The sequence below is a fragment of the Seriola lalandi genome, unplaced genomic scaffold, assembly GCF_002814215.2.
Source record: "Seriola lalandi dorsalis isolate HSWRI2012SDOR001 ecotype SW California unplaced genomic scaffold, Sedor1 jcf7180002054579, whole genome shotgun sequence".
Lineage (NCBI taxonomy): Eukaryota > Metazoa > Chordata > Actinopteri > Carangiformes > Carangidae > Seriola > Seriola lalandi.
This window is the reverse complement of record NW_019525132.1, coordinates 1,702,735-1,716,039: the sequence shown is the minus strand read 5'-3', so window position 1 is coordinate 1,716,039 and position 13,305 is coordinate 1,702,735. Positions and strand designations below refer to the sequence as shown.

Genomic DNA, 13,305 nt, shown 5'->3' with positions numbered 1-13,305 from the left:
TAGGTCCTTTTCCTGCAGTCGGTGGATGCTGCCGTCCTGCCTGACTCTGAAGTCTGCTCATTTCCCTGAAGAGCGAAATGACTCGAGTAGTGCACATCCCCTCAACTCACGTTACAGTGATGTGGTTTTAGAGGTTCACAACATTTAAAGGCCACATCTTGACCCACTACAGATTCTGAAGCCTTACTTAAAACCCTGACTCGCCCCCACACCAGTCACTCTCTGAGTCAATATAAGGGTCAGATGGGCACAATTACTGTAAAATCCATGGTTTACCAGCAGCAACAATAGAGAGAATTCATTTCAATTAGTATAAACAACTTTTTTTCTGGATTTAGACGGCTTGCTCAGGATGTTGCAAATTAAGCATTAGAGACTTATAAATTCACTTTTCCATGAATCCCAATACACATCCTTGAATACTGAGTGCCTGCCAATACTCTATCCTGATCTGATTTAAACTTTCTAACATAATACACCTGCAGAGTGCACACTTCACACTACATTGAAATGAATAAATCCAATCCAATTTAGATAAGATATGCTCTGATGGCTAAGTAGTGCTTCATTAAGTAAATGTAGCATACAGTACATCACAGCTTATACTTGATGGTTTCCTATATTTTGTTAGTGTCTTGTTTTGGAAAGATGTGTATCAGCCTGACAGTTCTTTCTAGAGAGCCTCTCTTCATCTCCAGTGTGAAGAAAATATGGAAATTCAAAAGTAATTTTAAACCAACCACACTGGGATTGTCACCAGCGATTACGACAGGATTACGTTGTATGTTTTAATGTTTAACAAAGCAAACAGATATTGAAGTCTTTAATGAACAATAAACAATACACTTTTTTTTGTATCTAATAATGATGTGGTGATGTGGTCATTTTTGGTGGTTTATAGTTCACATAGCTAAAATTGCACTTGTTCTTTCCAACAAACTGTATTCACACATTAAGGTAAATTCATGGAGCATCTCATAGAAATGATTTAGCAATGAAAGTTAATAAAATGATTTGTTTATTCAGCTGAGTTACCAGCATCACTTCATACAATGGCTGTTTCTGTCCGGATACCCGGACAAAAACAGTTACTGAGACAGTTACTGTCCTGTTATAAAGTTCTTGTGGTTTCATTAAGTTGGCACTGATGGTGTGTTTATGGGCCATGGCTATTGTTTCAGTACATTCTGTAATTCATAACCACGGGTCCTGTAATTGGATTCTTTTTTCCAAGGCGTTAGTCATGCACTTGTCATATTTCTACAGAAGTGACACAGTTTCAGTAATTGATTTCATTTCCAGAAGTGGCTCTCAGCCCTGATGGAGGAACACTCCAGAAAGGAAAATATTACAGCACAAAAACTTCTAACAAAGTGTTTCAATCTGGCTGTAGGCTCAACTCCAACTCAAACAGTCAAAATGAGGACATGAAGGTAGAGATACAAACAGAAGGATGGTCCTCTCCATCACAGAGTGGAATGCAGTGCTGTGCCTCGTGGTGATGGTCATTATTTTTCTCCCTGAGGGTGCAGAGTATTAAAGCCCACAGCTTTTTTCTGTTACACACTTCACATACCTGCTGCATCACACACTTGTATTACTGGAAGGTTTTAGCGGTGCTCTGCAGTGCAGATCACATGCTTGCCATTGCCAAGTTGTGCATGTGTGTGTGTGTGTGTATATATATGTATGTGTGTGTGTGTGTGTGTGTGTGTGTGTGTGTGTATGTATATATATATATATATATGTATATGTATATATATATATATATATATATATATATGTATATGTATGTATATGTGTGTGTATGTATGTGTGTGTATATATATATATATATATATACACACACACACACACACACACACACACACACACACACACACACACACACACACACACACACACACATGGATGAGGGAGTAAATAGACAGGTATGCGTGTCCATGTGCCTGTTTAAATATCTTCCAGTGATTGTCTCATCTCACTTCAAAGATGCTCGGCCACATGTGAGCCTCATGCCGCCACCCTGTAAAAGCCTCCAATACTCTATTCTGCTGAAGATAAGTCTTGGCACCAGAATTTAGAGGGGCTGCCTGAAACCGCTTCAGGCTGCTTCTCTCAGATAAATGGCCAGTGTTATGGCTCAGATATCTGTCGCATCACTGGTATGCTGTGTATGCTGCTGAAAACACAAAACTGACCTCTTTTAAAATGTCGTTCAAAAATAGTGTAGCCTCAATCTGTTTTCAGAATTCCTATTTTTGTTTAAGAGCAATGAGATGATTTCACATGTTCCTCTAATCAGCTTTTTTTGTATGAGATTACTTGATTGAAGTTGCAGTTAGAAATCAATTAGGACCAGATGAGTGGCTTAACATTTCAATCTGTAATGGTGAGAGATTAAGCTGTACTTCAAATGTTTTAAACAGAAATCATGTAATACCAGTCGGGTGTTTTCCTTGTAGTGATGTGACCTTGAGTGACCGCTAATGCAAAATGACTGAAAAACATCCAAATAAATCATATTGACAAGAGCCCTAATCTACATCATTCACAACATTTATATCTGTGTCCTTTCAGCCCTTGGAACGTGGTCTTGCACTTCTGAGCGCATTTGACAATAGCCAAACAAACAATATAATGGAATGAATCTAAAAATATAATCGGTTATCCCTAATGTTTGAAGTTGGGGGGAGTTATCAGTGCGTGTGGGTGTATAATCGGACCATTTGTGTGTGTTCATTGCCGTTAGATTACCTGCTGCGCAGTCCGACCTGAGATATCCTCAGTCCTGCAGCTCTTTGATACAGACAACGCTATCCCTCATTACACCCCACTCTACCAACCTGGCTCTGAAGATAAGAGGGGGAACAACACCTGTCGTCTGTTTCTATCACTGTGGCACACACACAACAACCTGACCAAGGAGAAAAATTTCACAACAGCTTTTATAGATAATTTTCCCATGTTTGCAAAACTTTTGATCTGATATATTTTTCTTTGCTGGCTTTTTTGTTTTGTTTTTGCCAAAGTTTTGTCAGCCATGTATCTTTTTTTCATACCTGATGGTACCTTTTTTTTAATCTCTAGAAATGCTGTTACTTATCATTATATATGGGCTATTTTCAATTATTACTCCTCTCCCTTTCAGACTGCAGATAGTTGGAGGTTTGTTCTTTATGCTGATCATGATAAGGTGTTCTGATACTATGATGATAATGGTTTATTTTTAACTTGAGTTAAATCCCGTTCACAGCCCCCTTTTTTATCAGGGAATTTGTTGTGGTCGATCACACTGAGTTGGTGAATCCAGACAGATATTAGTTTGTTTGTTATTTTGTTGTTGTTTTTTTTTTAGAACAGTAACTGAAATTTGAGCATATTACAGCAGAAACAAAGAAAAGTTTTGACTTATGAAATCCAAAACTCTTCTTGGAGTAAATCGTGATCTAGTTTTCAACCTCTGGAATTTAATTTTATCACTAAACAATATTACACAAAACTGCTTACAGGTCAAAAATGTGTCTGGTTCCTAGTAATATGCCCTATTGCATATTCTATCCGGAAAAAGCGCCAACAAGAGATTTCCACTGAATGTGATATTCTATTAAAGAAATAGTGAAACCTGAGCTGAGCACCCATGCAGGAAAATGTGTAGCAAATGCAGCTGAATGAAGCCAAACAGTTCGGGCTGCAATGTTTGGCTGGAGCTGGATTGTTCAGATGTGGATGATTGTCACAGTGGAAATATGTATATCATCTATTATATTGGTACTACCTGCATATTCTTCTTTACAGAATGTTTTCCATAGCCACATTATTGGTAATAGTCCTGCTTTGTGTTCCTCAGCTGTTGTCATTGGGCAAGATCAGCCAGACCAAAGTGGCCAAACTGAAAACCAGCTACAGGCTCCTGCAGGAGACTCTGAAGCGGTACGTTTCCCTGTTTTCCTTTTGAAGCCATATTTCACTACAGAGATGCTGAAAGTACAGCATATTAGAGAAGCACGTGCAGAAACATCAGGCCTGTGTTCAAGCCAGAATGGATCTAACTGAAGTGTCCTTGAAAAAGACTTGAACTCCTATCTGACGTAGCTCTGCTGCTCTTATACACTGTTTTCAAAACATGGTGGTAGCGTCTGACACCAGCCACTGGCTTCACAATACACATTTTGAAACCTAGATCAGGTTTATTATTTCTCACTCACTTAGTGGAGCCAAAAATGAAATAATGACTAGAGCAAAGAGGTGGAAGCAAACATGTCGCTGAAGCAGTAAGAAGAAGGTACAACCACTCCAGCTGTAACAGGCTGAGATACTGTTGCTGTCAAAGACATTTCCCAAAGCACAATTCTTTTCAAGCTTTATTAAATCCGTGGTTGAACAGTTACTCTCAAAATTACCACCAAGACATAATAGAAGGAGTGAAATTATCGTTTGAGGCCCCAATTTCCTGTGAAAACGAGGGGAAAAAATCTGAATGTGCACATTAAATTTAACTAGCACAGTAGTCAGAAGTCTATCATGAAAATCAGCATCTAAAGTATAATTTACATGCCTATTGTACTACAAGTTTTGTGAAAAAAACGTATTCAGACTGTGCTAAGACAAGTGAAGCTGTTTTCACTTTTTCCTGAAAGCAGGTAGCAAAAGATATATAAAATTTAGATTTACAAATTTTCAATGAGCAAATAAAAGTAAGCAGCCTCATCTTAATTTCCTGTTGATGACAGTAGTCTGAATCCTTCTTTTCTTTTGTATTTCACTGTTTTAAACTGGTTTGAGTTTACTACTTTGTGTAAATGTAACATCACATTACTTAAATCATTGTTTCATCTCAAAGTGCCCAGGACTCTGAGATCCAGCGTCTGGAAGAGGCAAAGAGGTGTCGTGCTGAGCTGCAGAGGCTGCAGGCGGAGGTGGAGGCAACAGAGGAGCAGAGCACGTCTGAGGAGCCTGAAAGTGAGGTCAATGAACTGAGGCAACAGCTCCTCCAGGTGTACAATGAACTGAGAGCTGCTGAGGACAGAGAGTACAAGACACAACACCAACTGAAGTGGTGAGCTTTGTACATATACATACACTCATTATTATTGCAGTCACTCATGCTACAAGCTTCAGTTTCAGTCAGATATCGAATCAAATGCCAAATAAATCAAATGAAGTTGACATTTCAAACTTGACACAAACTCCTCTCGAATTTGGCTGGAGCTTTGTCGACACTCTCTCTCTCTCTCTCACACACACACACACACACACACACACACACACACACACACACACACACACACACACACCACTGACGGGAACCCGAGAGACAGAGGACAGTAAGAGCAATACACAGAAGTGAAACTGGAGTGGTGAAGAGAGAAGTTGTGTACAGTATGAAAGCGTTCGCGTGTATGGACACACACACACACACACACACACACACACACACACACACACACACACACACACACACACACACACAGTCACAGTTAAATAACTAGGGACCAAACATTGAGCTACATGAGGCAGCATCTTTGCAAGTTTTTATTGACTTTAGAGGGAGGTGAAGGTGACAATGTACGACACACACGCACACAGTATTGATACTGTGTGTGTATTGCTTGGCCTACAACTGTTTTTTTGGGGGGGGGGTTTTCTGCACCACTGAAACAGTTTACAAGAATAGGAATAAAGACTGCCGAAACGGTTTCTTTTTCAGTAGCCACATTTCCTTAAGGTTTATCATATGAGGGGAAGAGTTGATGTACACAACAAATGAGATGTATACGCATTTCAAGAGGATTGTTATGTTTGCTATGAGAATGTGTTTACTTGTCTAAGCTCCATAATGGTCAGTGTTTTGGCGTCAGTCCTGTAGTCGTTTCTGTTCCTCTCTTCTAATTCTTTCCTTTCACTCCCATGAGTCTCTTTTCTCAGCGCAGTCAATTTTCCTCTTTTCTGCTGCAGGTTTCTCTTTTCCTTCCCCCAACTCACTCGGCACAACTGTCAGCGTATCCAAAGGGTCAAACACGCCCACAAAAATGAAAAATAACTCACTCAAGTACCTCTCTCTCTTCTCTATACACAAACTCTGCTGTGCCAAAGTGAGGTTATTGGAACATTGCTAAGCAACATGGTAACATACACCGGTGCTTCCCAAAATGTTTGAGAACCACCTGGTTTCAAATGGGATTTGCAAAAACAAAACACTGCAAGCAGTCAGTTGAACTGTGATTTAGAGATGAAAGCAGTTGAAATGTCAGTGAAGTGCAACAAAAATGTGTGTTGAAGTCTAAGCAGCAGAAATAGGTGAAGTGCGTGAACTGTAAACAATTGGTGTCAGTAAGTTCATTCCAACATTGAGCCCAATAAAGTTTGACAGGGTATGTGGAGACCACGGAAGTGAAAGATTAACTAATACGAGCTTGTGTGGTGAAAGAGTGAATGAGGTTTCTATAGGTGAAAATATGAATGAGGGGTTTTAAAGCTCCCAATTAAAGCAAAGTCTCTAAAATAATAATTTTGACTAATCAGTTTTGTTTTAACTGGTAATCAGCTTATGGATAAATCCTACAAGGTCAGATGAAGAATATTAAACCACTCATCAGATAAACTCGCCACTGTATTGCAAAGATATGCTCCGTAGTATAGTGATTTTTAGTCTGGAGCACACAGCTGAGGCAGAGAGCTGTGGGCCCAGCAGTAATTGAAATATTAAATGAAAACACTTACAGAGCGTTCTCTGAGGATGCAGTAATAGACAGTATTAGACACTGAGTGTGCATATTATTTGTGACAGCTTTTGGTAGTGAGCACTCTTGTCCTGTCATCGTCTCAGTTTCGTCTCTTTCTAGCCTTTCTTTATTTCACCCACTCCAGCCGGTTCCGTTCTCCATCTCTTGTCCACATGGCTAGCGGTCTGCATATGACAGGCAGATGCTCGCCATGCAAATATGCCTTTTTAGAATCTATGCGTCCTTTATCCGTAGGCAAACAGATGCACAGGAATTCAGCACTTTTTCCAGTCACATATTTTAGCATTCATGCAGTTTTTTCTATATATCAGTTAATATCCAATACATCAACTTGTCAAGAAGATTAATATAATTTACTCGGTGAAACATGCAGCTGTACACTATGTGCTGTTGTAAGGTTTTTCACAATAACAGAGCTGAATTATTTCATGCAAATTTTAATCAGCTGCTCAAAAAGCTTATGCCACAGGGAAATAAAAAATTAATAAATTATGGGGTTTTTATATGCACATTTGAACTTTGTTGGATGGTACTTTATGTTTGGGAAAGCTTGTGAGTGTGTGTATGTATACATATGTACAGTATATACTGGCTCTTTTTATACACTGTTTCTACAGCATATCATGAAGTTTTTATTCACTCATTAATAAAAATAGAAAGGTTTCATAGAACTAATTTAAAACTTCTGACACCCATTTCGAGAACATGGGCTCTGAATCCTTTTGCCTTTCAAGTAAGACGGATTTAGCATGAGTTTAGTTAACTGAAAACTGCACATCGGGGTATTTTTAATGTAAATCCAAGTTCCCCTCAACGCATTCCTCTTTCTGTCCAACCAGGAACTGAAAAATGTCATTTCTATATCTTAATAACCCGTTGATTCTATTTTATTTTTCACATTTTTTCCTCCTCTCCCCTCGTCTCATCACCTCACCTCCACTTACCTTACCTCACCTCTATGCAGTCTCCGGGAAGAGAAGCAGTATCTGGTGAAAGAGAATGAGAATCAGCCAAAACCTGCTGTAAGTTCATCATTGCACCATCCACGTCTAGTTTCAGAGATGTGGATTACTACTGCAACAACGGTCTTCAGAGAGGATAAATATGAGTTTTACATTAAGCCTCTATCCAGGCTTAATCCCTCCATATGATGACTTGCCATTGGCTCTTTTTAGGGCCATTTAAAGCAATGTGAAGCTGAATCTTTTTGTATTCCAGTCTCACATTCAGACAAAAGGATGGCACACACATTGAATAAGGTTTAATCTTTGTTACACATGGAGAGCGGGTTTTAACTGTTTAACTTAAAGCAGGCAAATCAAGTTAATAATGGCTGGTAGTCATATACACATTTATAAATGTATAAATGGAATGTAATTCTGCTCACACTATATTATAATGCACATGATTCATAATATATGTGTTGTATTAAAAGGAACACACACTAAAAATAAGAACATTCATGAATCCTCATAGAATCTCAGCATCTAGTTGAATGCTGACTGTATATCGCGCTGTAAGCCATGATGTATACTATTATTATTCAGTCTGTCAGAGGTCTAACACAATGTAGTGCACTTTGGGTATTTCCAACACTTGGATAGGCATGAAAATCTACAGCAGCTGTTGAGTCATCATCACAAACAATCGGCAATTGTGTTGAAGAAAATCCGCTCAGTACAAGAATACGAACATAAGACCCTGAGGGCAAGTCTCAGGGAGAACTGCATACACAACTCTACAATCATTAAACTTCATCAAAATTCTGTTGCTGATGCCAATTTCTGTTTAATTACTGATTGCAAAAACAAAACATTAGAAATGTGCCAGAACTCTGCTTTCATGCCAATGGCTGGTATCATTTTCATAGCATTCAAAAGCTACACTGTCCATGAGGCAAAAAGGCTTATAGGTAATATTTAAAAGCCAAAACATTTTGGCATTTAACGGACTAAACAAGGGGTATTTGAAAATGTTATCACAAGAACCTACACTCAGACATTATCAGGCTGGTCACTGGACAGTTGCTGCAATTGTAGCTGACATGCTTCCTGTAAAACTTTCTGCTCTCACAGGAATAAATCTGATATTAAAGAAATTAAGTTGAATGATAACAAATGGCTATAGCATAACCACATTTTTCAGGAGACACCCACATGTCCTTGTTTTTGGTGACCTGTTGTACAGGTTATCGTTCAAAGTGAATCTAACATAAGGAAAATATTTCCAGAACCAGTGACACATGTAGTTTAGCTACAGTAAAACAGTTTCTGAATTGTGAATTGTTTAACATGAATTATCATGTTAAGTGGACAAGCTTTTCACCGTCACTATGAACACACACTACACAAGAACATGAACGATTCTTAAAATGAATATCAGAATTGAGTCCAAATAATTTTCAATTATCAAAAAGAAGGAATTGTTAAATAACAAATAACAACATGCAGCTTTTACCAGAACAGCTCAGCCAATTATCTTTTAATGTAACAAAGGGTAAGTGTGAAAGGGCCTTTTGAGTCCCTTTCATATTGTTATCAAAACATATGCCCTATCAGACCAACAGCGTCAAGTGTGATATTAAGTCTAATGAAATACTGTGTGTGACCCCTCCTGGGTACCAAACACACACCTACATAATTAATACTATGTTTCATCACTGAGGCCTCGCATATATTTCTAATTGTAGATGTTGTGTGTGTGTGTGTGTGTGTGTGTGTGTGTGTGTGTGTGTGTGTGTGTGTGTGTGTGTCAAGCATATCTCTGTTGTGCATAAAATTATGAGAATTATAATTTGGGCATCAAACTACAAATACTTTCAGTACCACAAAATTGTTTAAACTCTGAAAAAGAAGCTTGACTTTGGCTTCTTAATATTAAAATAACTAATAAAATATCTAAATTGAAATGACCCTCACCTAGACAAATGCAATACAAGCAATAAAAGTCTTTCTAACTATAAAAAAGACTCAGTTCCAACAGTCAGTTTGCCTGACAGTTGGGATGAGACACTATGAAATGAAGACAAAAACAATAGTCTTTTGGCTGCACAGCCAGAACTCAATTAAATTCCTATCATTAACATGAAAATCTTGATTTGTGATCTAATGTTAATACTGTTGGTGGGTCCTCCAGGAGCTGGAGAGCAGAACAAAAGCCCTGCAGGACAAATATGAGGATCTGAGGAAAGAGGTGGCCCAGAAACAACTGGAAGTCAGGTCTGTCATTGCTGGGGCTTTTAACTTCTATTGATCCAGCTAGTGTGACAGTGCAATGAAGACATAAAAACTGTCTTATGTCTTGTCAGTTGAATACAGTAAGAAGCACTGCTGCTGAATCTTAAGGGCTGTTAATCACCATTTTTTTTAGAAGATAAATTAGCTTTTTTGTGTGTATCTTACTCTCACTCTCTGCACAGAAGTCTGATGGAAGATGTGGAAACCCATGAAACTCTGATACTGAAAGAACAGAAAGAGCTGGAGGACCAGAAGGAGATCATAGAGCTCAAAGAGGTCTGTGTGTTAGCGTGTGTGTGTGTGTGTGTGTGTATGAATGAGTATGGCTTACAGCACACCATCGAAAAAATGAAAAACCATGTGCCATCTTACATTTGTGTGTGCATGTGTTTCTGTGTTTGTTGGAAGGCTGAGAAAGCCCGGCTCATCAGCGTACCTGACCAGATTTTTGAGAAGATTGAAAGGAAACGCTCCAAGACGGAGTAAGTACATTTAACCCCGTAAAGTTCTTTACTGGGGAAGAGCAGGAAAGTTCAAACACCGGGAATTAAAAATGAGCAAATTCTGTGAGACAACACTACGGGGAAAGAAAAAAATACAGAAGAAACACCTTTTGAAAACTACTCCCTGAATTGCACAATCCTTGAGTCATATGGTTTAAATCATTCTGATACGTCTCCCTCCCTTCATCTTGATCTCATACACAAAAGAAATGAGCATCTGCTGCTAATTGTTTTTTGCTGAGTGTAAATTTTTGATTAAACCTGATATGGAACAGAAAAACAACAACAGAATCTGTGCGAAACTGATATTAAATATTCTTCATTCAGTTTTTACGTGGGGAAAAAAAATAAATTTTCCAGTTTCATTTGTTGTTCGGTTTCCTCTCTGCAAGGTATCTTTCCAGCCACACTCCTTTTGATGTACTGTAGACTTTGCAGTTCTGTGGAACGGCACTTTTTAATCCAAATAATGAAGTGAAAAATAAGGTACTATTTGTAGCGAAAGTTAAATTATTTTCAAGAATTTGAAGGTGGCAATCCTTCTCATTTAATAAAAATGACAACCATATGCATCAGCAGGCATCATTAATTTCATATTTAAGGGAAGCTGCATTCAAAAGCCCCTTAATCACCAGAGAATAGTTCCACTTGCAGCATCACTGCAGTTTCTTTTTATGTTTATTTCAAATTAATATTTGGCTCGTAAGTGATGCTGTGGAGCCGTCTGTATGAGCCATGTGAGCTATTTGAAATGCACCAAGCTGAGTGGGACTGCTGGGGGGTGTGTGTAAAAGATGGATGCACATGCTGTTATTTCATGTGATATTCACTCTTACAGGGCAAGTGTGAAGTGATAAAAGGATGCTCTTATGGCCATGGTATATATGGTATTATATATTATGTTTTACTTTCTTTGTATGTTCATTTTTTTCTGTCCCCTTCATACAAACACACTAGAGCTGCAAAGAAGCAGATAGGAGCACTAAACACAGAGATTTCAGAAACGGAGCAGCAAGTGAAGGAGGTGGACGAGCATAACCACTCCCTCAGGATGAAGAAGAAGGTGATGATGCAGGAGCTGGAGGCTCTCCAGGCCCAAGTAGAGGCCAGTCAGGCAGAGTACAGACAGCTGCTGAAAGAACAGGAGGTCAACAGGGAGGAAGAGGCTGAATTCATTGGGAACAGGTACAAAACTCACTCTAGTAAAAAATGGACACTGGTGAAAGTGTTTGAAAGAACAAATCTGATTCAGTTAACAACAACAACAACAACATATATAGACATACAGTATACCGTATATAACATATATAGAAATACAGTATTTGATTTAGTTTTAGGGTTGGGAGAGAGGCTTTCGCTCTGTGTTTTCACACGACAATATGTGTTTTTCATCAACAGAGGTATCCTGGAAATGAAGCTGCAGAACATCATGAGTGACAGAAAGCACCTGTATGAGAACCAGTCTGTGCAGCTCAGAGAGAAAAATAGGTACAAAAATATGTCAAACTGAGCTCTATCACACATGTAAATAAGTCTCCACACATCCATTAATTACACACTGTATGAGGGCACTTGCACTTGTACAGCTTATGTTTTGATTACCAACAAGTCTCGTTGTGATTTTTCTTTTCTTTTTTTTTCTTCTTTTTTTTAAGACTAATTTAACCAAAGGTTCAAAGCATTTCTTTAGCTGCATTCCAAACCGAGTTAAAACTCTTCATATTTTACAAGAATCGATATATTATGAGTCAAATTTGAGACAGTGAAATCCAGCTGAAAAGTGTTAGGAGCCATAGCCTTTTGATGTCGATAAATGTTTAAAGGGTGCCTGTGTTTTCCCTCAGGCAGATGCAAGCCCTCAAGAGGATGGAGTATGCGTTGACAATGGCCACTGAGCAGCTACAACACATGCAATCTATCTACAATGAGTTACAGGCACAGGTGACCGGTGGATTGATACTTTAAATGTCTGCAGAAGGAAAATCTACCCAAATTTGAAAGTAGTTGGAGTGTCCATGAGTTATCTTATATTCCCAGAAACTGTAACAAAATCATCCCAATGTGAGGAAATGTGTTTATATAGTGGAACGCTACTCTTGTACATGTAACACCTAATCGCTGCTTGGAAATATACTCATGGTTTCACTGCTATTGGCAGTTGTTTTGGTAAATTCTCCAGGCTTGAACACAGGTGTGGGAGCATTTTGAGTGCAAATGTCACTGTGCCAATGATAAACGCATTAAGTCCTTAACCTGCGTTACACCAGAAGCATTTTGTTATTCTCAAGTTTCCTGTAATTCTACTGATGTTAACAGTTTTTAAAAAGAAAGTGGAGAGAAGAAGAGAGGGAGAGACAGTCATGGGAAATGCATCAGCACATCTCACAAGCACATTACAGTATGAAAGGAAATCGTTATGACACATTGGGGAATTCACAAATGTAAGAAATATGGAAAACAAAACAGTTGTACAATTAGATTCATTGACGCTCTAATCTGCCAATCATCAACATCTCTCACATGATACATATAAACAAACATAAATTTGACTGTGAAGGCTGCTCAGATCAGGATTGGACAGTCCGTGGCTACACCTCAAAAATCCATCACACTTAAATCAAATGGGATGATTGATGGGTTTAATATTTACACAGTATTGTGGTCTAAGCTATACACAGCATGAGGGCTAATAATGGTTAGTATGAAGTGCTTCATGTAACTGAAATGAAATTCTATTGCAATGTTGTCTTAAACATATTGGTGTAGTTTTATTCTTCTGCCAGAGAAGAAGACAATTAGCAATTTTTAAATAAGGAGTGA

The 13,305-nt window shown here is 38.5% G+C and overlaps 1 protein-coding gene across 1 annotated transcript; it reads left to right on the top strand.

The window, feature by feature from the left end:
- The first annotated feature begins 1,427 nt into the window (after positions 1-1,427).
- Positions 1,428-12,603, top strand: LOC111663690 (coiled-coil domain-containing protein 146). Its single transcript, XM_087177075.1, has 10 exons — positions 1,428-1,433; positions 3,851-3,933; positions 4,844-5,059; positions 7,711-7,768; positions 9,882-9,964; positions 10,165-10,258; positions 10,391-10,464; positions 11,443-11,670; positions 11,884-11,973; positions 12,330-12,603. The coding sequence occupies exons 1-10, from the start codon at positions 1,428-1,430 to the stop codon at positions 12,448-12,450; spliced, it is 1,053 nt and encodes a 350-aa protein (XP_087033201.1). The 3' UTR covers positions 12,451-12,603.
- Positions 12,604-13,305: the final 702 nt, after the last annotated feature.

Excerpts from the sequence above, each read along its gene's own strand:
- LOC111663690 (XM_087177075.1), top strand. Across the intron at positions 10,465-11,442 it reads AGGAAACGCTCCAAGACGGA|AGCTGCAAAGAAGCAGATAG; the intron begins GTAAGTACATTT and ends CAAACACACTAG. Across the intron at positions 11,671-11,883 it reads GCTGAATTCATTGGGAACAG|AGGTATCCTGGAAATGAAGC; the intron begins GTACAAAACTCA and ends TTTCATCAACAG.